The 27,359-nt window shown below is 34.4% G+C and overlaps 2 protein-coding genes across 7 annotated transcripts in view; one reads left to right on the top strand and one right to left on the bottom strand.

Annotated features, from left to right (window-relative positions):
• The window catches only part of LOC121384402 (bromodomain-containing protein 3-like), a 40,209-nt gene extending 37,866 nt beyond the window's left edge, over nt 1-2,343 (bottom strand). For 4 of the 5 annotated variants that reach the window (XM_041514786.1, XM_041514788.1, XM_041514787.1 and 1 more), the window contains exon 1: nt 2,076-2,343. In XM_041514786.1, coding sequence (XP_041370720.1) covers nt 2,076-2,188 — 113 coding nt within the window. In that variant the 5' untranslated portion in view covers nt 2,189-2,343. The remainder of the gene's footprint in view (nt 1-2,075) is intronic. The other variant, XM_041514790.1, reaches the window with a different exon arrangement.
• Nucleotides 2,344-2,694: 351 nt separating this feature from the next.
• LOC121384403 (WD repeat-containing protein 5) lies at nt 2,695-26,762 on the top strand. Of its 2 annotated transcripts, none has more exons than XM_041514791.1 (14): nt 2,695-2,805; nt 10,778-10,924; nt 12,202-12,298; nt 14,318-14,391; nt 16,345-16,434; nt 17,098-17,187; nt 19,171-19,254; nt 19,741-19,796; nt 20,319-20,365; nt 21,432-21,507; nt 21,692-21,725; nt 22,481-22,555; nt 24,320-24,407; nt 24,827-26,762. In XM_041514791.1, the coding sequence occupies exons 2-14, from the start codon at nt 10,784-10,786 to the stop codon at nt 24,925-24,927; spliced, it is 1,053 nt and encodes a 350-aa protein (XP_041370725.1). In that variant the 5' UTR covers nt 2,695-2,805; nt 10,778-10,783; the 3' UTR covers nt 24,928-26,762. The 2 variants fall into 2 exon arrangements, with proteins under 2 accessions (XP_041370725.1, XP_041370726.1); XM_041514792.1 differs by lacking the exon at nt 2,695-2,805 and adding an exon at nt 2,901-3,178.
• The last annotated feature ends 597 nt before the right edge of the window (nt 26,763-27,359 follow it).

Here is a 27,359-nt window from a genome sequence, read left to right as displayed (position 1 = left end):
CAGAACAAAAAATAATCGTGTTGGTGCCGAGTGGGGATATAGAATATGGTAGTAAATTGTAATTGAACAGTGTTTCACACGATGCAGGAATCATGTGTATTTGACGCCATATTTACGTAAAATACTCCTAAATAATGTGTGTGTGTGTGTGTATCATGGTTGACGCAAAATAATTCCGATGTCAATCAATTTCACATGTATACACATTTTTTTTTTAATATAATATATGAAAACGTAACGACTACGAATTTCCCATCCTTAACTGATGTAGTGTGCCAGTCCCTTTGTCTAAATTTAGATAAATGCGACATTGTTGAATGTGCGGTTTGTTTACGGATACCAGCCACAAGTTTTCAGTTCTGTCTATATATCTAGTATTTTGTTTTGTTTTAACCTTCCGACGGCAAGGTATCTAGCCTGACTTCACACCAGTCAACATACTGTACAATGTATACAGTGCATTCCCAAATTCATATTTTCCGCTGTTTTGCACACGACACTCACCAGAAGCGATTTATTAACAGGAAATGGAAGACAAGTGAGCGTCATGTTTCTTCAGATTTTATTTTTTCAATGGATTATACCTTGGAATTTTAAGTTGAAAAAGTGGTTTTTGGCAAGTATTTTCGCTCGACAACAATAGCGGCACGTTGCAGTCATTTTCAGGGATCGATAGCAGATTGTGACAGCTAATTTGATAATAAATTTGATCGTTTTACCAACAAAAATCACCAAATATTGGGATATGAATCATGTTAGTTTTTCTTTTTATGCACAAAAAACCTGTGCAATTATTTAGTAACTGACCATCAAAGAAACGCTGACGTGTTTGATGTTTATGATGATTAAAAAGTTTATGCTTTCTGCTTTCATTATAAAAAAAACCATAAATATTAAATTAAAAAAATATCACTGTTTCTTGTATTGCAATATGGTTTTGAACGTATTGTTGCACCTAGTTTATAATGAACCATTACTTTGCTACAAATTATTCTTAAGTATCTGATAATGCTAGCAAGTAATCCATTAATTCACCACTCATCATTGTTGGGTGGGGGGGGGGGTCTCAATACATTTATCTAGTGCCAGGCTGCCCCTTTCCTTTATCAACTTCTGACACCCAAGAAATAACAACTTTATTATATTGAGAATTAGAGCTGGGTGGTATACCGTATATACCATTCGGTATCGGTATTATGTCAATACTAATTTACCATACCAAGCAAATTTCAAAATACAGAAATTTCGGTATTGAAAAATATTTCCTGAAAAGCACTAGTAATATATTGGATGAAGGCGAAATGGGTTGGTATAAATCAGACGAGAGCCATGTGTATGAATTTAATTGTATTTAGACGAAATTAGCGGTTGAGCAATAACACAGGCATGCATTTATAGCTGAGTATACCGAAAATTGTGTTCGATATCGGTATAGTGTCAATAACGAATACTGTACCGATACTGAGGTAAATCACCCCAAAATACCAATATCGATACCAAACCTCAAATTTCAATACCGCCCAGCTCTGTTACGAATGAAAAACAAAAAGTACATTGATCAATTCTTAACACATAATGATATATCGAAATAAGCTTTTAAAAAGCCCCAAACGACAACTGATCACGATTTTTCCTCTCCAACTGGAGTCCAAGTCACATTTTAATATCAAAGAGATCTACCTGAAGTCAAGTCTCTTTAGAGTGCTGTATTTTTTTGTTTTAAAAAGGTCACAAACGCGTTAGAAAAACCGTTTCATTATTGTACGTGCCTCATAAAATGCTGGACGCCATGTAACAAAAGGTTGTAAACTAGGGCGACTTGAATATACAAACTTGTGTACGTTTGAGGGCGTTTTGACACATGTTACGAAATCGGAAGTGTATTCTTATGATCACAATCATTCTTTTAATGTTTCAAAATAGTCCCAAAATGCGTAAATTTCGTGCATTTTTATTTTTTATCGGAGACGATATTACGACCGACGTCTACACAATGCCGGATGCACAAGCAAGAAAATATAATGACAGAAAATGTGCATTTTAGGCATTATACACAAAAAATATTAACAAAGTACCCTGCGTCGACGTTTTGCACATTCTGCTGGTACCCTTTCAGCGCCGGATGGCTCTTTGGGTCCATCACTTTTGTTAGATTTTCCGCCTCTCCATTAGCGTCTATCAATTGCATCGCATTTGATGTCGTCCGTCTGGAAGCTTATATATGGGTGTTTAAAAATCAGACAATTCGATTGGTCAATTCGTATCACATGGTTTTGAGAAAGGTAAAAGTTTGCAAATGTAAGAATTAATAAAGAAGAATTAAGCGTGTTTTAAGTTGTTAAAACATTTTATGGTGTTTGTATTTAGTGGTCATAGATGTAAAACTTCCGATTCATCCATTTATATCAACCTGTTCCCACGAAGTCGAACACACGACTGAAAGTTTCAGTCTGTTGTGCAATAAGCTTCACATATGTTATTGGTTGATTAAATCACGTGACACCTTGAGGAATACTTTTCGAGCAGTATTTTGCAAAAAACGTTATTATATTGCACATTATTAAGTTAGTATTCCTATGAGTGTCGATGAAAATAACTCTGAATTAAAGAACGTGAGAAACTCCTGTACAAAGTAGCTAAATATATCCATTGTGCGAGAAAGTCAATAAAAACAACAATGTCCTTGAGACGTCAATTTCCGTCAACTTCAACAATACGCATGCGTAGGAAGTTCGGCCATGTGTCCTGTTAGCGCGAACCGTGTTTACAAAAGCTGAATCAGTTTTGTGTGCTATTATACAGAATGTAAGATTAAGTGAAACGTACTTAATTATAAGTTATTACTTGTCAGTAATTTACATAATGACGCAGTAATAAGGCACTCAACTGTGCATCCGAGTGTTCTATGGAATATGACTATCACTATGCCATGGTTATGTATGATGAGATCGGGCTAAAACGGTAGCACTACCAAAACGGGATTAATTTTGCTATAACGGCACCTCAATGTTTTGGCGAAAACGGAACCTCTTTTGACTATAATGGCACCTAATTTTTTGACGAAAATGGAACCATTTTTGTTTTTAATATAACCGTTCAAAGACCGGCGCATTGTCTAGTCAAAACATCCATTACGTCGGCTTGCGGTGAACTCGTATGGAAATCCACAAGTGAACTGGTATGGAAGACAAATTCGTATGGGGGAAAATGCAGTGAACTCGTATGGAAATTACAAACTGATATATCCAATACTGTATAGCAACTTGTGTGTTGTTTTTATGCAGTTTGACAAATCTGCTACCCCAACGTCCGTGGCAAGTGGTTTTTAAGTTCGGGCTAGTGAGAAACGCAAAACATGCATGCATTGTTTACGGTTTCTGTTGCAGGAAATAAGTCTAATGACATGCATGTTTTAATTATAGGTGACTGCCGTTGACGCACAAACTGCGGTTGACACGCAAATAGTTGACTGATGGGGACATAAATAAGAAGCATGTATACAAAACAAGTGTCAAAATACACTTATCAAAGTATATCCCCATACGAGTTCACCGTTATTTTTTCCATACGAGTTCGTTTTCCATACAAGTTTTCCGTTCATATGAGTTAGTTTCCATACGAGTTCACCGCATCCCCATTTCGTCCCTTTATTATACACCAGTGTAAGATATTGCTCATGTCATAATATAACTGATATCTATCTAGTGTAATATTGTCGTGACGTAGGTCACTTGCCGACCCAATTAGTAGAAAAAATAATGTCTCAACATCTGCATTGCGTCTTGTTTGCAGTTGGTTTGTAATAAATAAAGTACTAAACGAGCTTGCCTGTCCTACCATTTTTATGAAATTCATGAATAGTGTTGGCGTCAGATACCAAAATTGTTCACTCATTTCATAAAAATGGTATGACAGGCAAGCTTGTTTAGTATTCTGTATTAGTATTTTCCCTAGCTTGTTTTAGCATGGTGCAGCACCATGCCTCAATAGTCTAGCACTACCTTGCCTTAATCAGTGCCATGCTGCCCTGAGATTAAACAAGCCTTTTTCAATAATTCTAAAATTGCCTCCATAAAACGCCCAAAAAGGTATTATTAATTAATAAAATATGCCTTTTATATCTTTTGCCATTCATTTATTATTTAAAGAAAGCACATAAATTACATTAATGTTTATTTCAATTAATTTTTGTGTATTTTTAATTCAAAACAAGTTCCCCGAAAATGGTGAGAATGCCCCAAGTGTTTGGTCTACCATGCCTTGCCTAATTTCTAGAGAAATCACTATATATGTATACTCTGCTTCCTGTCATCGTTTGAAATTCACCCCAAAAACAAACTCACACTCGACCAACTCGCCCCAATATCACCTTACAGAATGATGATGAGTGACATAATATACAGTTTTAAAGGTATGGTCAACTCAAATAAGAGCCTTATGTGTTGGAAAGATGCATACCCGGACCACCAACACATACTGACACTTTAGCAAATAAAAAACGCGTAATTTTAGAGTTAATAAAAAAACATGATTATTCCTGCTTACTGGGAGCAGCCATTTTGTTTAGTTTTTGTGACGTCCGGTGGGATAGTTTGGGGCGAAGTAACGTCAGCTCCTGACCGTCTCCTGTATGTACAGTATAAACAAAAGCAGTAATTTTCGACAAGGTGCTTCTCTTTGATCAATCTGACTTGTAAAACAGCATAAATGACGTAATAATATAATAAACTATTTAACTAAATATATTTCAAGTTGCATACGGAACAAAATGGGGTTACAGTATTTTTCTCTGTTAAATAATCCAAAGGAAAAATTTACACTATTAGGCCTATTGATATGCTACGTTGGAGCAAAAACTACAACCCACGATACCCAAGTGATAATTTTTTTTTCTTTGGTACTACATAATTGGTTAGTTCTGTGGTTTTAGATGGAAAAGTCTACTTAATCAATAGTTTAACAGAACTATTTACAGTAATAAACCATGTCCATTACCATTTTAGGGGCGACAGGTAATTTCCACAATACCAGTATGTATTTTTGTGTCTAGACAGCGTCAATTAATTGGCTCGTCTGGTTACCAATCAAATACACACCTGCTTATTGCTGGCTTAACCACCAGCTCGCCAGAGGGCGTACTCACTGAGATTGTACTAAATGGCTGCTCCCGTTATATATAATAGCCGTCACATTTAACTGTTTTATTAATTAACTATATGATTATACTTGTTGATATTAAGCAATAATGTGCATTATATATCGTTGAATATGCATATCAGGCCAAATGCCTTAATTGTCCCCTCCTTTAAGATGGACCGTGTATACAATACTGTATTGCCGTTACACCTCTATCGACCACTTCCCTCCCATAATGATAAGCTCTTTGTATGTGGTGTTCCACCCATTCCCTTCATGGCGTACATATTAAAAGTTTACAAAGTCAAAACATTTTATATTTATTTTGTTTGATCATTTGTAAAACACAAGCATTTTCTTTTTATACTTGTGATATAGATTTGTATTTCATCCACAATGTCCAGAAAGTTTCGTGGAAGTAGACCAGTAAACACGTGTCATGGCAAGGCTCAATTTTGTTTATAAAATATATGAATGAGTTTATGGCAGTGGTGATGTACCCATTGTCTAAATTTGCTTCTTTTCTCATATTCCTTTTCTTTCAGGTGTTTCATTGTTTCAACGTCTTTCTCTTCTCTGGTTTCTTTTCCAGAATTCATGTTTTTTATTTAATAAACATGTTGACCCTTTCTTCTTTTCGTAATGCCGTGAATTATACACTTTTCTTTTTAACTTTTTAATTTCATTGCAGTAAGCCTTAGTAGCCTACCTTTCGGCGGTAGATTAGGTTTATCTGAAATATTATATTTTAAATAAAAGAAAGAAATGTTTTATTTAATGACGCACTCAACACATTTTATTTACGGTTATATGGTGTCAGACATATGGTTACGGACCACACAGATTTTGAGAGGAAACCTGCTGTCGCCACTACATGGGCTACTCTTCCGATTAGCAGCATGTGATCTTTTATTTGCGCTTCCCACAGGCAGGATAGCACAAACCATGGCCTTTGTTCAACCAGTTATGGATCACTGATCGGTGCAGTGGTTTACACTTACCCATTGAGCCTTGCGGAGCACTCACTCAGGGTTTGGAGTCGGTATCTGGATTAAAAATCCCATGCCTCGACTGGGATCCGAACCCAGTACCTACCAGCCTGTAGATCGATGGCCTACCACGACGCCACCAAGGCCGGTATATTTTAAATAAGTCATCCATGCAGATATTTTTTTTTGTAATTAAAATTGTAAAGTATTTTCTACTGATACACATGAGTATGTTATGAACCTCTGTAGCAGACAAGTTTACATGTAAATAAAATCGTAAAGCTGTATCATGTAGTATGTGAAGTTATTGTACTAAAGAAGTTTACATTTGACATCAAAACTGATCTAAATGATTTAAGAAGTCGTTCATTATCAAATAAATTTAGTATTTTCGTCATTTTAAAAAGAAGACTATAATCTTGTTAAGAAAAGTAAGACAAATTTAATAAAGATAATTAAATATGATTAGTTGTTACTGTATTTTGTATTTTACGTTAAAGGTTTTTGAATTGGTATGCATATTGAACAATATATAATGCACATTATTGCTTAATATCAACAAGTATAATCATATAGTTAATTAATAAAACGGTCAAATGTGATAGCTATATATAACGGGCGTAGCCATTTTGTACCATCCCAGTGAATACTCCCTCTGGCGAGCTAGTGATTATGTAATACTTAAAGTGCTGTGCCAGATGTATGATGTATTGAGCTATATCAATCAAGATATTTAATATGATTCGAAAATTAAAAAAAAAAAATTAAAAAAAATTATATACCGGTATATTTTCCATTTAAAAATATTCCCCTGAAAAACAGAACCAGCTGAATTCGTTTCGGGAATTTCCGTAAGATTTGATCTGTGACGTCACGAAGGGAAGTCCTTTCGATAGTCAATGCCATTGTTCATTGCTTCTTTTGTGTTTATTATGGTTAAACGGCGTGTTGTTGGCGGCTGTAGCAGTACAAAAGCCGATCAATTTAGTCTTCACGCATTTCCTAGTAATATTGCTGTGAGAAAGCTGTGTGTGAATTTGATTAAAACAACGTGGAAATACTGGACAGGAAGAAAATGCCGGAGACCGTTGCGACAGCAGACACTTTAGTTTCGATTCGTCCAAACTGGCTTGTCGGCTTTAGCGAGATATGGGAATACCATGTGTTATGGCTTTTTAAAAAGATGCTGTACCAACAATTTTTCTGCGACACAAAACAAATGACAACAAGCCGACGCCATCCACACCGAAATGACCTTGGGGTGCATATCGACAATGTCCCAAATTGCATTATGCTTTCAACTCCGGTCAGTTTGTTTTCTCATGCACGGTTCGTGCAATCATCGAGATCCGATTTGTTGTCGTTTGCATCTCGTTCATTTGTGAGATTTTTCTTTATAGTTCGAGAACATTAAAACAATAAAGTACAGCCAAGTAAGTATCTATAGCCTAGTCCGTCCCATCCTACAAAAATGTAGGTTTTTTTTTGTAAAACAATTGGCTCAGAAATAAATGACTTGTAAATTCCATAGTATGAAAAAAGGCGTTCCCTGTAAAACAGACTATAAATACATTAAAATTAATTTTACTATACCTCCCACAGAGAAAACCATTTTTCATACTATGGAATGTGCTATAAGTTATTTATTTCTGAGCAGACTGTTTTCACAACTGCACATAAAAAAATAGTATTGTTTTATTTCCAAAACATTTTTACTTTTTTTTTTTACATCAAACTAAACTGAAATTATTCACACAAAAAAACATCTTCCTAGATGGATGGGACGGGCTAAAAGTCGTTTTTGTTTATTTTTTAAAATTAAAATAAGTTATTTATTTCTGAGCAGACTGTTTTCACACCTGCACACAAAAAATAGTATTGTTTTGTTATTTCCAAAACACTTTTACTTTTTCTTTTTTTTTACGTCAAACTAAACTGAAATTATTCACACACAAAAAACATCTTCATGGATGGGACGAACTAAAAGTCGTTTTTGTTTATTTCTTAAAATTACCGATATCGGGTCCACTTGACTCATAGAATTCAAGATTTATTTATCGTCTTTTCTACTACATCACAAGTATTAGAACATACAGTGTAGCAAAATAATTCGCACGAAAAGCTAAAGAACAAAACAAGAATAAAAGTTGTAAATTAGTGGTAAGCTGTCTCTACGACCATTTTCATCGTCATCTGTCAGGTCGGTGGTTCGTCGGAAGATGTTCCAGGTTCAAACTGATAAGGCATTATTTGTTATGTTGCACAAATATTAGTCCAGTCGTCATTACTACACTATTCATCATCGAAAGAAGAATCGCATGATCAAGCTTGGCAGTCGCTGTCGGTCCCACTTTTGCTTGCGCTGAAAGTCATCTCGTGGTAGGTTTCTGTGAAGCGCGTTCCCTTCGTGACGTCACGGCTGTTTACAGGCAAATGTTTTTACCGAGAATTTTACTCGGTCGTTTCCGGCAGTGTTCTACGGGAGTGATGTTTTAATACTTTTATGGGGCATTTTCGTAATTATTGACTTACATATCGGTGTAAAATATTATTGCAATGAATTAAGAAATTTGAAATTTTAGTGTATGGTCTGGCACAGCACTTTAACATGTCACTTCAGGAATTAGTGTTAGAACTGAAGAAACAAAACGTACCTGATTTTTGTGGATGCATCGCAATGTTCTGTAATAATATCCATTTCAGTAAGCCAGCAAGAAGTATATATTAATTTTCAATACAAAATAAACCACCATTGTCAAAGTGACGAAATAACTGTATTATTTTTCAGTATAAAATAAACCACCATTGTCAAATTGACGAAATAACTATTATGTTTTGTCCATAAATTAACCCATGTACTGAAATAATAATCTGCATGTTTTCTTAGTTAATTGGTCTTTTCTTTCCATGGCCTGTATCTGTGGTTCCTGATTGGCAGGTGTATATTTAGCCGGTCTCGAGTCAATGTGTCTAGACACACTAAAAATACATGCCTCTTTTCTTAAGATCACAAATAAACCACCATTGCCAAAGTGACGAAATAACTGTATTATGTTTTGTCCATAAATTAACCCATGTACTGAAATAATAATCTGCATGTTTTCTTAGTTAATTGGTCTTTTCTTTCCGTGGCCTGTATCTGTGGTTCCTGATTGGCAGGTGTATATTTGCCGGTCTCGAGTCAATGTGTCTAGACACACTAAAAATACATGCCTCTTTTCTTAAGATCACAACAAAAAATACAATTATTTTAATTTTTTAATTGTGAAGGGAGAGTAGGTTGATGACAAGTGCATTACGTAAATTTAAATTCGATAAAGCCCTCCCCACACTATTGCAGCGTTTCAACAGGGCATCAACAGAAAAAAAATTTACTTTTAATTAATTACCCTGTAAATAATGCACATTAGCTCAGTGCATCACTGTCACTTTTTCCGATTGCTCCGAAAAAAATTTTTTGCTGCTAGCTGCTACTACACACACACAAATGTAATCCGAAATACCAGTGGTAGATATATCCAATTTAAGTTGGTTGCTCTGAGCAGGTTACCTCGATAGGCCTAAAGACGTATTGCAGTCCTTTAAACAAAATATTCATATATTAGAATATGTAATGCAGCTTTTAATGACTTGGAATGAGAGATTGTCCACTATGACTGTGGCGTGCCAAGTGCTATGCAAGTCGAAAGCCCTTTGATCTAGGTTGACTAAACTGCTGTGCATATATTAATAGTTAGCTAATCACTGCATGCAATTTCAGATGGTGATTATCTTCATTACTAATTACCGGAATTGACCTCATTCGTTAATCCCACTAGTAAAGAAAGGACATAGTGAATACCATCTATACATACAAATAAGAAGAGACACCATCATGTCTGTCAGACTGTGGTTCAAAACACTCTTTGGTGTTCACAGATATTATAATTTTATTATCATCAAAGCATCAATCTACTTTGTTTCAGTTCCATGATTCACCTTTAAAACCAAGTTATTTAAATGTCTTTTATATTAACTATGATATTTGTGCATTGAGATTAATATCTTATGGATGTAACCATCAGTGAAATAAAATATGTTTATGATATGCGAGACATTTAATTCCACAGAATTCTTGTTAAATTATATAAGAAACGAGGGGGTGAGACATAGCCCAGTGGTAAAGCACTTGCTTGATGCACGGTCAATTTGGGATCAATCCCTGTTGGTGGGCTCTTTGGGCTATTTCTCGTTCCAGCCAGTGCACAACGACTAGTATATCAAAGGCCGTGGAATGTGCTATCCTGTCTGTGGGATGGTGCATATAAAAGATCCCTTGCTATTAATGGAAAAAATGTAGCTGGTTTCCTCTCTAAGACTATGTCAAAATGACATGTTTGACATTTATTAGCCAATGATTAATAAATAAATGTGCTCTAGTGGCATTGTTAAACAAAACAAACTTTAACTAAGAAACAAACTACTGATTTGTGACTGTTAAGAAGTATTATAAAAGCATGATCCGTACGTATGTTTATGACAATAACCACTGATGGGGATAACACACAAGTTCATTACCATTGTAATTGTTTTTTTGTTAGTGAATTGTGTAACATGTTATAGTGAGACAGACCTGTAACTTTAACATAATTGTTCAATTTTTTTTCTTTCAGATTTAAATGATGTCTGAAGAAAGCACAATTTCTAAGTCGATGGAAGGAAGTGATATAAAACCACCAATCTCTACCGTGTCTACATCTGGTAGTATTTCACAGGTTACTACATCATCTAATGCTCCAAAGTCGACTTCTCAGCCAATGGTAACCACATAATTGCAGCTGATAAGTGTGTGTGTGTGTGTGTGTGTGTGGAGAGATTGACAGAGAAGAGAAAATAAATTGTTGCTCAACTAACAGTAACAAACATTTGTGTGTGTGTGTGTGTGTGGAGACAGACAGACAGGGAGGGAGGGAGGGAGAGAGATACAAATAGAGGCAGAGAGAGAACGAGAAGTAGGGGGAAAGAAAAATTGTCACTCATTTAAGCGTTTGGTACTGTAGAAACAAAAGGAACAATCTTTGTGTTGCAGACATTTATAAGTTGTATGCATGATTATTTTATTTGTGCATTGGTTATACAATTATATATGTCAAATGATCATTCAAAGCAATATATCTTTTAATATATATTTATTTTTAACTTTTAAGTTAAATAAATACAAATTAAAATAAGTTCCGTAATATTTTTTGTGTGCATAAATTAACCTTTTTCAGACTGAATAGTTGAAGTGGTTGTTTTGGGGTTTTTGTATGTATGTTTGGGGTTTTTGTCAACAATTATATACTTGTATGTATTTTCAACAACTTTAGTGGAGTATTTATTCACATGGCTGTTGGAATATACTAATTATATAGAATAAAGAAACTGAAAAAGTGAATACACTTTGAATTAATGTGGTATTTGTTATAAAAAGGTTTTTCAAAGATAACTTAAAATAAGCTAATACAGTTTTATCGCTGGGTGAAAATTAAAGGAGGGAGGCTTTGCAATTGAGGACAAAATATCAGAAGAGAGTTAGTGGTCACAAAAGACAGAATGATCATTCTGATCATATGACAAAATTGGCGCTAAATAAGTGGTTTTTCAGTCGGAGATTGCTGAAACGATAATTTATTTTGTTTGATTCAATTCTCAAAATATAACTTTCATTGTGTGTATCAAACATACAAATGGATACTGGAATGGGACACAATGCAGGCTGTTAAATTACGTTGCAGTAACTATCATAAACTATAGAAGTTTTCTGTCTTTTTTGGTACACACTGTGGCTTGTTTCCTTTGATGTACAGTGTGCACACTGAACTTCTTCTTTTTCAGTGTGTAAAAAAAGTGTGCATTTTGAAATAGTGGAGCTGGGTGCTGTAAAATATAGTAGGTGGTTAGAAAATAAAGAGGGGTGCAGAAAATTATCTGTACTTGACAATGAAAGAGGAAGTATGATATACATTTATGACTAGACTAAATGAGTTGGTTATTTGCGACACGTAATATGTTTGCAAAATAACAAGACATTTTTTTAATCTTGTTTTATTTTTAGAAACCCAACTACACACTAAAGTTCACTTTAGCTGGTCACACAAAAGCTGTGTCATCAGTCAAGTTCAGTCCCAGTGGAGAATGGCTTGCAAGTTCCTGTAAGTAGACCGATTATTCTTTCCACACAATAAGATTTATTATTTTTTACTTCCTATACAATTGTGGCAGAGAAAAAAACATATTTGTGACAAGGCTGAAATATAGGCATCTTAAAGAATGAATTTTGGCAATTTTGATGATGATGAGGTGTTTTGATCTTTTGAATACTTTATTAACCACAACTGAAAAACATTGGTGACATACCGAAATGTTCTGATTATAGATTATAACTGAACTCTCAAAACATTTTAAACTTTGATGTTTTACTTGATACTGACCATTAATAAAAATACGAATTATATATATAAGAATTGTTTCTCATTTTTTAGGAATTTATCGATGTATAAAAGTCACAAATGGTATAAAATCGCGTAGCGTAGCGTAGCGAAGCGATTTTATACTACATTTGTGACTTTTATACATCGATAAATTCCTAAAAAATTTAGAAACAATTCTTATAATTACAAACAGTACAAGAAGTGTACCTTAAAACACTCAAAAATAATTGCTTTCGTTCTTACCGTCAACCACGTTCTGTAAGTAAGCGTAGGAATACATGTATACATACTATTGGAAATTGTCCGCTAAAAATAAAAATAAGTATTGAATCAACAAAAACTGTGTACCGTATTTGACCGGAAATAAGCCCAAGGGGCCAAGACAACTCATTGTGAGCTTAGCATGGGGTGGGCTTATTCCCAGACAAGGGGCCAGTTTTGTTGGAAAAAAAAAAAAATAATAATTAAAATAAATAATAATAATTAAATGAACTAGGAAAAAAACATTCAGTAGCATATCTATTAATTAGTGTTCCATTTGTTATTAATAAATAATAATTGTTTATTAATTAAATTGTGGGTTTTTTACTAGTATCTAATTATCAGAAACACACCTTCTATGTTACAGTTACTTACCAGTGAGGTTTATTTACATCCAAAATTTAATGCTGAGAAGACTTAAAACAACATCAATTAACAACAAACTCAATAGCATATACACACGTTTCTGACAAAGGAAGCCAGCTTACACTACAAAAAATTGTCAATCTAAGGTCATTGTTCTTAGCCAATCAGAATATGGTATTTGCTTAATTAGCATTAACTGCGGACCCAATGTGGTGGTAAAAATAGACATTGGTTTTTAGTTCATACTTGGGCTTGGATACTTCAAAGAAATACTGCAGGCATGAAATTGAAAACAATGTTACACACTGTTATTGTTAGACTGCTAAATCTCACTGGTGGTAAAATATTGTGTTACATTTGTTGTTACATTTGTGTTTAATTATCTGCAGGAGGTATGACCTTTTAAATGAACTTTGAGCAAACTTGCAATTTCGTGTTATTTAAAAGGTGACGAAGTTGGGGGTGGGCTTATTTACGAATGAGGGCCTAATTTCTTAAATGCTATCAAAACGGAGGGGGGCTTATTCAAAGACATGGGCTTATTTCCGGTCAAATACGGTATATATTTTTATTATAACTTCTTTTTAAAAAATGAAACAATTTCATGTGCAGATTTGTCTTGTTTTTTTTCTATCGCAAAGTGACCTTGATATTAACTTTTGTTTACGTGTAGTGACTGTTGGTGTTGTGCGGTTATTTCGATCTTGGTCTTCCGTGATGACGTATTTTTTATGAGGTTTATGGAAGGATAACACTTGGTTTTTTAGTGACGTCAGCCAATCAGAATACAGTAAATCATATAAATTCGGAAAATTTTTAATTATATATTTATATATATATATTAGAAATAATAGTAATAGTTAATAATACTAGTAATAAAACATTTAAACAAAACAAATGTTCTATCAGTTCTATGTCAGTTCTATCTTAAGTTAGCTGTTTCCTCTAAGACTGTCAGAATTACCAAATGTTAATAAATCAATGTGCTTGTGTGGTGTCATTAAACAATACAAACTTTAACTTTAATATACTATGAAGCACATTTTTGTAGATTTCTTTTCTTCTGGTACTCATTCAGGTAACGATATTAACTGTTTTCACTTTATTTTACAGCTGCTGATAAACTAATAAAAATCTGGGGAGCATATGATGGAAAATTTGAAAAGACAATAAGTGGGCACAAGTTGGTGTGTATTGAGTTTTTTCTTTTTTATGATTAGAATTAACATTTGTAGTGTCAAATGTGCATAAGATGATGATGATTATTATTATTATTATCATCATTATTATTATCATCATCATTAACATCATTATTATTTATTATTTATTTTTGAAAAATCCAGGTGAGTGAAAAGGTGCACCCCTTCAAAATACTTTTAAAAAGCGAATGAAAAAAATCACTCAAAATTCTTGAAATGTGAATAAAATAATTGCACTCTTCAAAATGCTACGGCAAATGAAAACCAAGCATTATTAATTTATGAAGTATAAACAATAAACCCTATATAATCAGGTGCCTGTGCAGAGGGTGGGTTTCAGGGGTCAAAACCTTTCCTACTCAACGTGAATTCTTTTTGTTCAAATATATTTTCTGGTGAAGCATGACTGGAACCCACCCTGTGAAACAACTCCCCACAGTCTAGACGAGTCTCCCTCTTGTATAATGTTTTGCATACACACCTGGATAATCCAATAAATTTTTAAATGTTTAATACTTTTATGTTTGTCTGACTTCTTTTTCCTTTTAGGAATGGAGTTATTTAAATATGAAACTAGCCCACTTAATTACATATCAAACTATTGATCATATTATTATAGACATTTAGATTTTTAAATTACGATAAGTAGTATTCGGGTTCTTTTATACATTGTCTTCAGTGTTATTATTACAATGACAGGGTTCGTAATGGTAATGAAAATCCTGAAAAGTCATGGAATTTGCAAAATATTTAATGTAATTTTCCAGGCCTGAAAGGTCATGGAATTGTTTTATTTGGGTCTTCGAAAATGAAAATTACTTACTAAATACTAGTATACATAAGTGTAGGTTCTTGCATACAATACTATGTAGGCATTGTTTTTTAATTAATTTATTATCTAATCTTACTGATTTATGAAAATTGAAAACACGCCCATTGTTTTGACACCTACTAATAACTAACGTCTGGTATGATTAAGACTATTTGCCAAACCAAACCATAATTCAATCACAGTTTAGTTTCCTCTAAGCTACCTACAAAAATTGTCAGATTATAGTTCACAAAATTAATATCTATTATTAAATTAAAGAATTGTATAAATTGGCGTATATTTTCTATGTTAAAAATATTAATATTTTTTTCTAATTATTTTTAGTTAAATCATTCTAATCATTTACTGTAGCCTTGCGCCATAGCCTTGCTCAAAATGACAACTGACTGTCAAGTGATAACACAAACACACATGGCGATCCTCTGACTACAATAATTGGCTTATGGCATGTCTATTATCATCAATAATTACCATTATTGTTTTGAAATAAAGGCAAGTTTTGTTTGTTTCAGCCATTTTTAGAATTGAAATATATGATATTGATCTTCACAATAATGCGTTTTAAAAATAGGAATTTTTATTTTTATTTTTTTTAATATCTCAAGGCATTGGGGGGGGGGGGGGGGGGGGGGTCTGGAAAACTATAAGTGGGATAGACAGATGGATAGACAGACAGGACAGAAATGAAACCTGTAGTCCCCTTTGGTTGAACTGGTAGGGGACTAATGAAAGGAAAGATTTCTGCCTCTTACCTCCACCCCACCCCCACCAACCACCCCATTATATTGATACATAAGCTATATATATGTCCTACATTAATTATGGTTGGATTTATGGATGTTGTTCATTACGATAATGTAGAACAATTTGCTGGGTGTTTTTTTGTAATATGTCTGGAGATGAACATCTATGGATCAAACTGATAGTGGTATTGTCATATACATATTCTAATTAATGCTGTTTGGTATAATATCTGTCTAATTTCAGTGAGGTGTTGTGGTTCAACTATTGAGAAAAAAATGGCTTTAATGCTCTAGTTTGTAGGTACATGTTATTGTTGACTTGTTTTTTTTTGTTTTTATTGAAATATATATATTGTTATCTTTTAGGGGATATCAGATGTTTCTTGGTCTACAGACTCTCGCCTCCTAGTTAGTGCATCCGATGACAAAACACTTAAAATTTGGGATTTCGCAACAGTAAGTATTTTAATACGTGACCATTGTGTCAAGAATTACTTAACAAATGTGACATGGCAAAATTGTCTGGAAATTTAAACAAATATTTATGTATGTTTACATTTTCCTTGTGTCTCTCTGTCCTTGTATCTCTGTGATAAAATAGACCATAACACTTTCTAGTCTTAACACTTTTTATTATACACCCTTCTTTGGCAGGTATTATGGTATGGTGTTGTCCATCCGTCCATCAACGTTTTATTTCCAGGGCATATCTCTGTTATCAGTTCATATAGGATCATCAAACCTTGCATGAAAGTACAACTTGTAATGGCATAACTAGGTTACTGCGACTTTTCATCAAGCGTCTGGCGGGTGTATCATGTACTTTACTGGTACTCTTGCTATTAGATGTATTTATTAACATTTTTTAATGAAGACATGATGAAGACAGTTTTGTTAAAATGAGTTTCAAATAAATTACACTGATATGCAAATTTACTTCGGAACAGTCGTACCCTGCACTCATAATATCTCAAAATCTTTGTTACGTATATAAATTTTTTAATTGATTATGTCATTGGAAGTTCATCAGTTGTTGCAAACCAATTATAACAGTGAAATTTCAACCGATTCCCAACACTGTTACATATATGAGTACAGAATTGTTACTAATCTTTTTAGGGGAAATGTCTGAAAACACTGAAGGGTCACAGCAACTATGTCTTTTGCTGCAACTTTAATCCACAGTCAAACCTCATTGTTTCTGGTTCTGTAAGTATCACATGTATTAGTTGTTGTCTAATTATCTCACTTGATAATACAGGTGTGTCTAAGAGTATTAACTGAATATTATTTGTTCTCTTGCTTGCTTGTTTATTTTGAGGTTTTTTTTCCTACATAATGTTTAAGAGTTGTTTTCAAAATATGTGTTGTCATAATAGTTGTTTTGTGGTCTGTTAGAGTAAGCCTTGTGGCCCAATATCTCTGACTTCAGCACTCAAGGTTTCTGTTAGGGTTACCTCACTCTTGGACTTTGTCAGTCTAGATCTCGTTCCAGCCAGTGTACCACAACTGGTATATCAAAGGCTGTGGTATGTGCTATCCTGTCTCGGATGGTGCATATAGAAGATCCCTTGCTACTAATGGAAAAATATTGCAGGTTTCCTCTCTAAGACTATATGTCAAAATTACCCAATGTATGACATCCAATAGCCAATGATTAATAAATCATTGTGCTCTAGAAGTGTCGTAAAACAAAACAAACTTTAACTTTTTTGTCGGTCTAGTCTACTCATCGACCAATCCAGTTTGGTGACCACAGTTATAATAACCCAGAAATGAAACATCCCATATGCGTGCAAGACCATTATCAGATTAGCCAGTTGCTAATTTTGTACAAAGTGGCTATAACATTTACTCTTTGGTTAATACATTTTTGGTATTATGGTATGGCGTTGTCTGTACATACATCTGTCTATAACATTTTCTTGTCTGGACCATATCATGCATACAGATGCATACAGGATCATCAAACCTCACATGTTGGAACAGTCTGGGATGGCGGTGTGTCGTGTACTATTACTAGGTCACTGTGACCTACTTTTTAGTGTACTGCACATAACAGTAAATCCTTATCTGGATCGTATTTTGCATACAGGTGCATACAGGACCATCAAACCTCACATGTAGGAACAACTTAGGATGAAACAAAATTTGCTCCAGTGTGAGCCATGTGTGACATCTTGTGTAGTAAACACATTAACTTCTTCTTTTGTGTCCTGGAAACATCTCAAAATGTTCTGGGAAATGTTCTGAAATGTTATGGTTTAAATGTAAAAAGCTAAGTATCTTTGTACTGGGGGCAGGATTTAGCTCAGTCAGTTGAGTGTTTACTTAGGTGCTTGCGTCGCAGAAATGAACCACCTCGGTGCACCCATTCAGCTGATTGGGTTTTTCCTCGTTCCAACCAGTGCACCACAACTTGACAACGGCCATAGTACTAGTATGTGCTTTCCTGTCTGTGGGAAAGTGCATATAAAAGATTCCTTTCTGCATTAGGAAACATGTAGCAGGTTTCCTCTGATGAAAGAAAGAAAAAAAAAAAAGAAAAGAAATGTTTTATTTAACGACGCACTCAACACATTTTATTTACGGTTATATGGTGTCAGACATATGGTTAAGGACCACACAGAGGAAACCTGCTGTCGCCACTACATGGGCTACTCTTCCGATTAGCAGCAAGGGATCTTTTATTTGCGCTTCCCACAGGCAGGATAGCACAAACCATGGCCTTTGTTCAACCAGTTATGGATCACTGGTTGGTGCAAGTGGTTTACACCTACCCATTGCACCTTGCAGAGCACTCACTCAGGGTTAGGAGTCAGTATCTGGATTAAAAATCCCATGCCTCGACTGGGATCCGAACCCAGTACCTACCAGCCTGTAGACCGATGGCCTACCACGACGCCACCGTCCTCTGATGACTACGAGTCAGAATTACCAACTGTTTGACATCCAATAGCCGATGATTAATTAATCAATGTCGTTAAACAAAACAAACAAACTGTGTGAATATATTTGATTTAGTGTTTTTGTTTTGTCTCATCTAGTGAATGGTACAGATGGTGTAAGCTTGTACATTAATGTTGTTACTAAATAGGTGCGTCTGATTGCTTTAGTTGTCCTGTGTCATTTGCATATCCTTTTAAACTCTTGATGGAATATTAGTAACTTCCAATTTATTTTATGTTTTAGTTTGATGAAAGTGTCAGAATATGGGATGTTAAAACAGGAAAATGTCTGAAAACTCTCCCAGCCCATTCAGATCCAGTTACAGCTGTAAGTAACCCATTCTTCAGTCACCATAGAGACAATATTTCATTGTAATCAAACTTAATGCTGTTACACAATTTTCTTGATTCCAAATGGAACTACAAAAAAAGAAAATCATTTATGTATGTTTTGAATATGAATTGTTTTTCTTTCCTTTGAGGTATTTACTGATGTAAAATGGTCACAAATTCAGTATAAAATCATGTAGTTCAGTGAACCAATTTGTTACTCTTATACACAGATAGATTAAAAAAAAATATTATAAACAATTCTTAGTAACATAAGTCCTTTTTTTTTTCCTTTTTTTTTCATGGTGAAACATTAGTTTTGTTATAGAATATTGTAGAATATTTTTCTATGCTTTATTATGTAGTGTATATAAAAAATTCTGAATACATCTATTTTGATATTGCTATGATTCAGTTAATTTGTGCATTGAGTTGATGTTCCTGATACTGGGTGTGACACTTTATTGTTTTTGTTTTGTTGCAGGTTCACTTCAACAGAGATGGTTCACTCATAGTTTCAAGTAGTTATGATGGTTTGTGGTATGTAGATTTAATGTGTCATACAAATATGTGAGAAACATCTTGTATTTAAATATCTTTTCATAACTGTTGATAATCTTTAGTGAATGTAACTAAAATGAGATTGTGCAATTTCTTATTTCAGCCAGTGCATTATGACTGGTATATCAAAGGTTTGTGGTATGTGTTATCCTGTTTGTAGGATAGTGTATATAAAAGATCCCTTGCTGCTAACGCAAAAATGTAGCGGGTTTCCTCTCTAAGACTATGTCAAAATTTCCAAATGTTTGACATCCAATAGCCGATGATTAATAAATCATTGTGCTCTAAAATGAGTGATCTTAAAGACTACTATTGTCTAAAAGCATTACATGATCAAATGTGACAATTATAGGAAGTAAGCTCCTTGACTAACTTGAATTTGCCTAAAGTTTAAAGGTGGAATATCATTAATATTTGAAAGTTTTTTAAACATTTTTAACAAAGTGTTTTTGCCGATTTATCCTGTTTTGATGCTTATTCGAGTTGTTTTCTTTTTTCCAGTCGTATCTGGGACACTGCATCAGGGCAATGTCTGAAAACATTAATAGGTAGGTGTATTACATCTAGCTGTGTGATGATAATATCTGTTTAAAAAGACAACAAACTAGAAAATAGCTCAGTTAGACTGACAGCAAATCATACTCTGTCTTCACTAAGAAAGGCGAGCGATTCCATTGCAGTTGAAGTCATACCTTGTGGGCTTGATACCACTGACATTGTACAGTGAAACCCCTCAAAACCGGACACCCATGGAACCAAGTAAAATGTCCGGTTTTTAGAGGTAACCGTTTTAGACAGGTTAAGTTCTGTACTGATTTTTAAAAATGGACCAGGAATTCCGGTTTTGAGAGGTTTCACTGTAGTTGATAATATTATTGTCAGAATGCCTGTATCGAATATCTGCCTCACATAGGTGGTTCTGCATCACATAGACAGTTCCGTGCCATCCGAGGTGATATTTTAAACAAACCTGCAGTACAGGTTGCCCAGGTAGTTCTTTGCCACAGATAGATTATTTGTATGACACAGCGATCACACATGGTCCGCCTGATCTGGGAAGGTTACATGTCTGTTGATGCTGGAACAGATACCACAATCTCGATTTGGTACTTAGCGATACATGGAATATCCTTGTTACAGCCAAACTGGATTCGCCTGTTAGTAAATGACCAGTGTTGTTTCATTGTACTTCACTCAATCATACCATGTGATTCATTTTGTGCTGTAGCCAAAATAATGGGGACAAATCATATTTAAAAATGCGTAATGCTGGTATTAAGTTTTCATGTGCTGAATGCACACATGCACTGGTAAGATGATTTGCATGTGGGGATGTTTTGGAAAATTTGTGGTAGCTGTGTTTTGGTAACTCTAACAACGGCTATATTCTTGGATCATGATAATTATATGTAAAATTGTATATCAAATATTGTGTTTTTCTTTAATTGTTAGAGTATAGTTTGGTTAATTTCACTAAATTAACATTGCCAATATGTGTGGCACCTGTATAGTTATTTAAATGTTAAGAAACCATATTTAACCATAATGTCAATTTAAGTATTTTTTTTTACAATAACATATTTTAAAGTAATGTATGTGTTTTTTTCTCTTCAGATGATGATAATCCACCAGTTTCCTTTGTGAAATTTTCTCCAAACGGCAAATACATACTAGCAGCAACACTTGACAAGTGAGTTGCACTTTATGTGTAGACATAGACTTCATTGATTCCTTTACAACAGTGTAAAAATCTTACTATATATTTTTTAATTATCCCTAATTTTGTATTGTTACCTGTAGTACATTATAGGGGTTGTATTTTTCCTTGTTTGATTTTTTTTTGTTCATACTGCATTCTTTTTGTCTTTTTTCAGCACATTAAAATTATGGGACTACAGTAAAGGAAAGGTGAGGTAGATCTATAGAATAATATACAAATTTAGAGAGAAAATTTTCATATCTTCTCCCTCTCTGTGTCTCCATCTTTATTTCGAGGCAGAAAGTAGCCCAGTGGTAAAGCGCTCCCCTTATGCATGGTTTGTCTTAGATCAATCCCTGTCAGTAGGCTCATGGGGTTGTTTCTCGATCCAGCCAATGCATCATGACTGGTATATTAAAGGAATGATAAAATGTAGCTGGTTTTCTCTCTGAAATTAAATGATTAATAAATCAGTGTGCTCTAAGGTGTTATTAAACCAAACAAACTTTTAATCTATCTCTATTTCATTCATTATTGTTTTTATAAATGAACAATTTTTGTTAATAAACCTGAACTGATTTGGTTTTAAGGTTCTAGTATAGTTTAAGTTGTTTAAACATTTAAGTTTTGTGTTCTCATGATTCTCATGTTCATAACATATTTCAAGTACTTCAAAGTAGCAATTTCTGTCCTAACTGGTTAGTTCTGTCTCTCTCTCTCTCTCTCTCTTCTCTTCTCTTCTCTTCTCTTCTCTCTCTCTCTCTCTCTCGCTCTCTTTCTCTCTCGCTCTCTCTCTCTCTCTCTCTCTCTCTCTCGCTCTCAACTGTTAATTAGTTCATTGTTAATGTTTAAATTCCGTATTGTGTCTTATATTACTGGAAGATAATTGAATTTTTTTGAATTTGATCATTAGTAACATGTACAAACCCTTTTATATATATATATATAATTTTGTTTGTTTCAGTGTTTAAAAACATATGTTGGACACAAGAATGAAAAGTACTGCATTTTTGCGAACTTCTCAGTCACAGGTGGAAAGGTATTCTAAAATATTTAATGCATGTTTACTGTGTGATAATAAAATCTGGCTACTCATGTTCTAAAATAAGCAAAACCTGTCATTAACATTTGTTCATAGGTTTCTTTGCCAAATGCATTGTTTTGGATAAAGCGGTGGTTGCCTGATACCACAAAATGGCACATTATTGGCATGTATATCACTGGTATGTAATGCAGAGAGATTGGCAGACTAAGGAAGAACGATGCCCATGAAGACCAAGTCTTAGTAGCCTTGTAAGACGATCCGCATTGCATGGTTCGACAAATCCGCTAGCTCTCGGACCCAGCTAACTATGTTTGGGAAATATTCACCTGTATTACTGTATTACACTTTAGTGAGGGCTCGTGACTTTCTCAAACATTTGTCAAACACTATCTATAATTGCCCAACAGCATGGGCTAAGCGTCTCGTTGGAGAATACACAACAGGGTGTCCATTGTCACAAGGAGACTGCATTCTGTTGAGATGAGACCAATAACAAAGAGGAGCATCAGAGATGGTGCACTACAGGAGTCCACTGGAACCTGAGGACCTGGATAAGAAGGGTACACTGGTCAGATGAAAGTTGGTTCCAGCTCCACCCTACGGATGTTTAAACTCAAGTATACAGATCTAGTGGCACACCAAGGACCACCAGGACATTCTTGAGGAAGTTCCCTTTGGTGGAGGTTCACTCATGGTGTAGAGGTGCCTGTCCTTTGACTGTAAACAGGATTGGTGACTATTTGGACACTCAGTGAGGGAGGGGGGCTATACCAGGATGCCACCTTTAATAGGGTTGCCATGCATCATTTTGTTAATTATGCACTTACAAACTGCCTTGCTATCATGCATTATCATGCATAACAATGGTCGATCTCACTATACCAGCAGCAGAATGCAACTGAAACTACCATGGCCTGTGAGGAGTCTTCTCCTGGGATGTTTTGAGCGCATGGTGAGGGAAGGGTATACTGTGCCAAATTTACAGACAATACAGCATTTGAGGACTTAACAATTGGTGTCCAGCATCAGGAGGCATACATGTCCAGTTTGTCATATACCCAACACTGTTCAGTGGTAGATTCGGAACAATGTTGAGATATTGTCAACCATTATGTCATTCGTAACAGATGTGGAGCAATAGTTGTAAGATTGTTTTAGTATCACTTGTTCAATTGTTATTAACATCCTTCTGTATCTCCATAACATCAGCAGCAACATAACCCAGTCGTAAAGAGTTTGCTTGATGCGCGGTCGGTCTAGGATCAATCCCCGTCGGTGGACCCATTGGGCTATTTCTTGTTCCAGCCAGTGCTCTCCAACTGGTGTAACAAAGGCCGTTGTATGTACTATCCTGTCTGTGGGATGGTACATGTAAAAGATTCCTTGCTGCTAATCGAAAAGAGTAGCCCATGAAATGGCAACTGCAGATTAATAAAATGTGTTGAGTGTGTCGTTAAATAAAACATTTCCTTCCTTCCTTCAGCAGCAACATTTCTTTTCTTTCCATGTTATTGATTACAATCAGATAATCATGAACAAAATGTTAACATTATCGGTATTTTCATAGTACAAGATATCTCCGAAAAAAAATTAAATGGTCTAAACTTTTCTGAAGGTGTATAATCTAAAACTGATTTGGTGAAGATTATTGTATTACTAATTACTAAGCAGAGAATATCTTCCTTTTATTTATAATTTAGCCGTTTAAGATTAAATGACAGTTTGATAGATGTCTAATTGGTTCGTTTTCGCTTTCAGTGGATAGTATCAGGGTCAGAAGATAACACAGTTTTTATATGGAACCTCCAGACGAAAGAGATTGTACAGAAACTACAGGGACATGCAGGTACTGGAATTATACAAAATAATGGTGTTTCTTTAATAGTTTGGCTCTGTTGTGAAAATTGAATTAAAAGTACATCACCAAATATATCCAAAAAGTAACAAAGAAAAGAAAATTTATTTGGCATTTGGCAAATGTGTTATTAATGTAGTGAGGAAAAAAGTAATGATAAATGTTTGCAGTACTTGATAACCTGATGACTACCTGATGTTATTCTTTTCATAAGCAAAGTTCATTTCCATTTATATTTCAAAATGGGGCGAGGTGACATGTTATTTTTGATATTTTCAAGACATTGGAAATAATACCTGAGCAAAAACAAAATGTTTTGCCAATAAAAAAAAAAACATGGTGCGGGGCAGGATGAAAATCTTGGATTTATATTATAATGGCCTAATAATTTTTTTTGTAATAAATTTCAGATGTTGTGCTCTGCTGTGCTTGCCATCCAACAGAAAACATCATTGCATCAGCAGCTCTGGAAAATGACAAAACAATAAAATTGTGGAGAAGTGACGTTTAGTTTACTGACGATCCTTTACAAACCCTTAATCATCAGCATAAAAGTGGATTTTGATGCAGCCATTAAGAGCAACTGTTAAATACGCACATCATTTTTTTTGTTCACCAGTGTTCTAGTTTTCAAGAGTAACATTCTTGGTCCATTCATATCCAGACACTGGTGGATTCAAGTAGGATGTTCAACATTATGAACTGTTCCGAGAATAATGAACTTTACATCACAATGTAAAAGATGGTTGTATCAAGTTTCAAAAATTAAGTTTTATTCATTTGATGAAGTGTTTGAACCATGCCAGTAAGAACAAAAGCTTCAAAGCAAGTGTGACAAGGGCAAGGATGAAATTTAATACAAATCTTCCAAAGGTGACTGAAAATTATGTTAGAAACAATTACCACAGATTATTTCTCTTTGTTCTATATTATTTGCAAAATCATGAACAACTGGATCTTTTACCCTTTGATATAATTAAACTCAGTGGGTTGACATATGAAACAACATTTGGTAGAATTGTGGTTTATTTTTTAAAATCGGTGTTAAAAAGCCAACAAAAACATGTTAACACGTTTGGTTTGTACCTGGAAGAAATATCAAGTCAAAAACAGGCATTGTTATGTCCATTGTTAAGTTTTAACAATTAAAATAGAACCTATCCCTTTGTGTTTAATTCCGAATCTTTGGGATACAGTTTCACCCATTTGTTTTCTTGTGACAGTAGTAAGCAAGAACCTTTCAAAGCCTTTTTCACAAAATATTTATTTATTCTTCCATTCCAGTGTTGCCTGTTCATTTTATTTAGATTAATTTTACATACAGAGATCAAGAAAAACTTCATTCTTTCACTGTTGAAATTTGTTTATTCATAAAATGTATTTGCATGACAGAAACAACCATACCCTAATGGTATTCTCTTATTTTAATACAACAACTATACATTCCTGCCCTGCATTCAGTGACAGTGAGTAGTGCTAATGCTGTATTCATTAGAAGTCGTGAAGATCGTATTTCCCAATTCATAAGTTGTGAAGAGCTTTCATTTGACAAAATAACTTGTGACGTGGTGAACACAACTTGTGAACTGGAGTAGGATTTTCTGTCTCAATCTTCACAACTTCGTGGAAAAAAAAGGGCGGAACAAACACAAATCATTCGTGCAATTATGAGTTGGGTGTGTGAGATTGGAGTGCAGATTGTCTGTCTATAAATCGTCTGAATGCTCTTCTTTTTTTTGTGAATTCGTGTTCACAATTTAGAACTTGTGAATTCACGATATTCATGAGCGCCAAATGAATGCAACATTATGTTAACAAACTATTTAACTGATTTCTAGTGCAGTCATTTGGTTTAACATGAAGCGTATAAACCAGTCTAGCGAACAGTTTTCTTATCAGTATGTAATTATTAATTGTTTGGACTTTAAACATGGTATTGGTTTCATGTTGAGGATAAATGTACATTTGAGTTATCAGTGAGGAATACTATACACTTAAAGAGATGACACATCTTTGTGGTTGTCCCTGCTGTTAAGAAGAAAACATTTTTATAATCCGTGCAGTTTGGATTGTCATATATGTATGAATTTTTAGTATCTGTCATAAAAATAAATTGAAGCAATATTATATACAAATGACCTGTTTGAAAATAAGTTATTGATTAATTTTTCTTAAGTACAAATTACAAATATATGTTTTGTCTTGCTCAGATGCCAAATAATAACAGTTGTGTTTTAAACCAAGATGTTTCTTGTGCATACTTAAAATGTTCAACTGATGTATCCACGTTACCCACAAGTCAAATGGGTCCAGTGTATTTTAGTTTTATTAAACTGATTCATCTAATATTATCTGTCTTGTTTGAAAGTGAATGATGGAGCTGTCAGATTCAGAAACATGTTTAAGGTTGGGTGCAGATTTACAAACTTCCCTTGCTGGATCAATTATTGGACGAGAGAAATATTTATAAACTAGAGCTTTGCAAATTAATTTTGAGCCGAAGTGGTTTCTAAAATGTATAATTTAATGGAGGATACCAAACAGGGCTCCTTGATCTTGCTATATGGCTAATTTTGACTGTAAAAGGTCTTAGATTCAAATCTAAGCTAGGCCCAAGAAAAGGTTTTGCCTTGGTTATTCAGAGCAGGACATTGTGGGAATTACCTCTCACTAGGACATTTATTTATTTTTATTTTTTAATTAACAAAAAGGTATTTTGCTTGGTTTTGACCCTAGCAAATACTCTGGTGAGTACAAAGTATATTTTAGAGATGACTTACAAATACTTATTTTGCCTAGATTGGTCAAAATTTAAGATTGCAACTTTCATATTACCCGTTATGTATATACAGTAGAATCTTATTTGGGCACCTTTGTTTTAGGGGCGGGACGTAGCCCAGTGGCAAGGCACTCGCTTGATGCACGGTCAGTTTGGGATCGATC

Source organism: Gigantopelta aegis, chromosome 10 (genome assembly GCF_016097555.1).
Source record: "Gigantopelta aegis isolate Gae_Host chromosome 10, Gae_host_genome, whole genome shotgun sequence".
Classification (NCBI taxonomy): domain Eukaryota; kingdom Metazoa; phylum Mollusca; class Gastropoda; order Neomphalida; family Peltospiridae; genus Gigantopelta; species Gigantopelta aegis.
The sequence above is the reverse complement of the archived record's forward strand: the minus strand, read 5'-3'. Positions and strand labels throughout refer to the sequence as shown.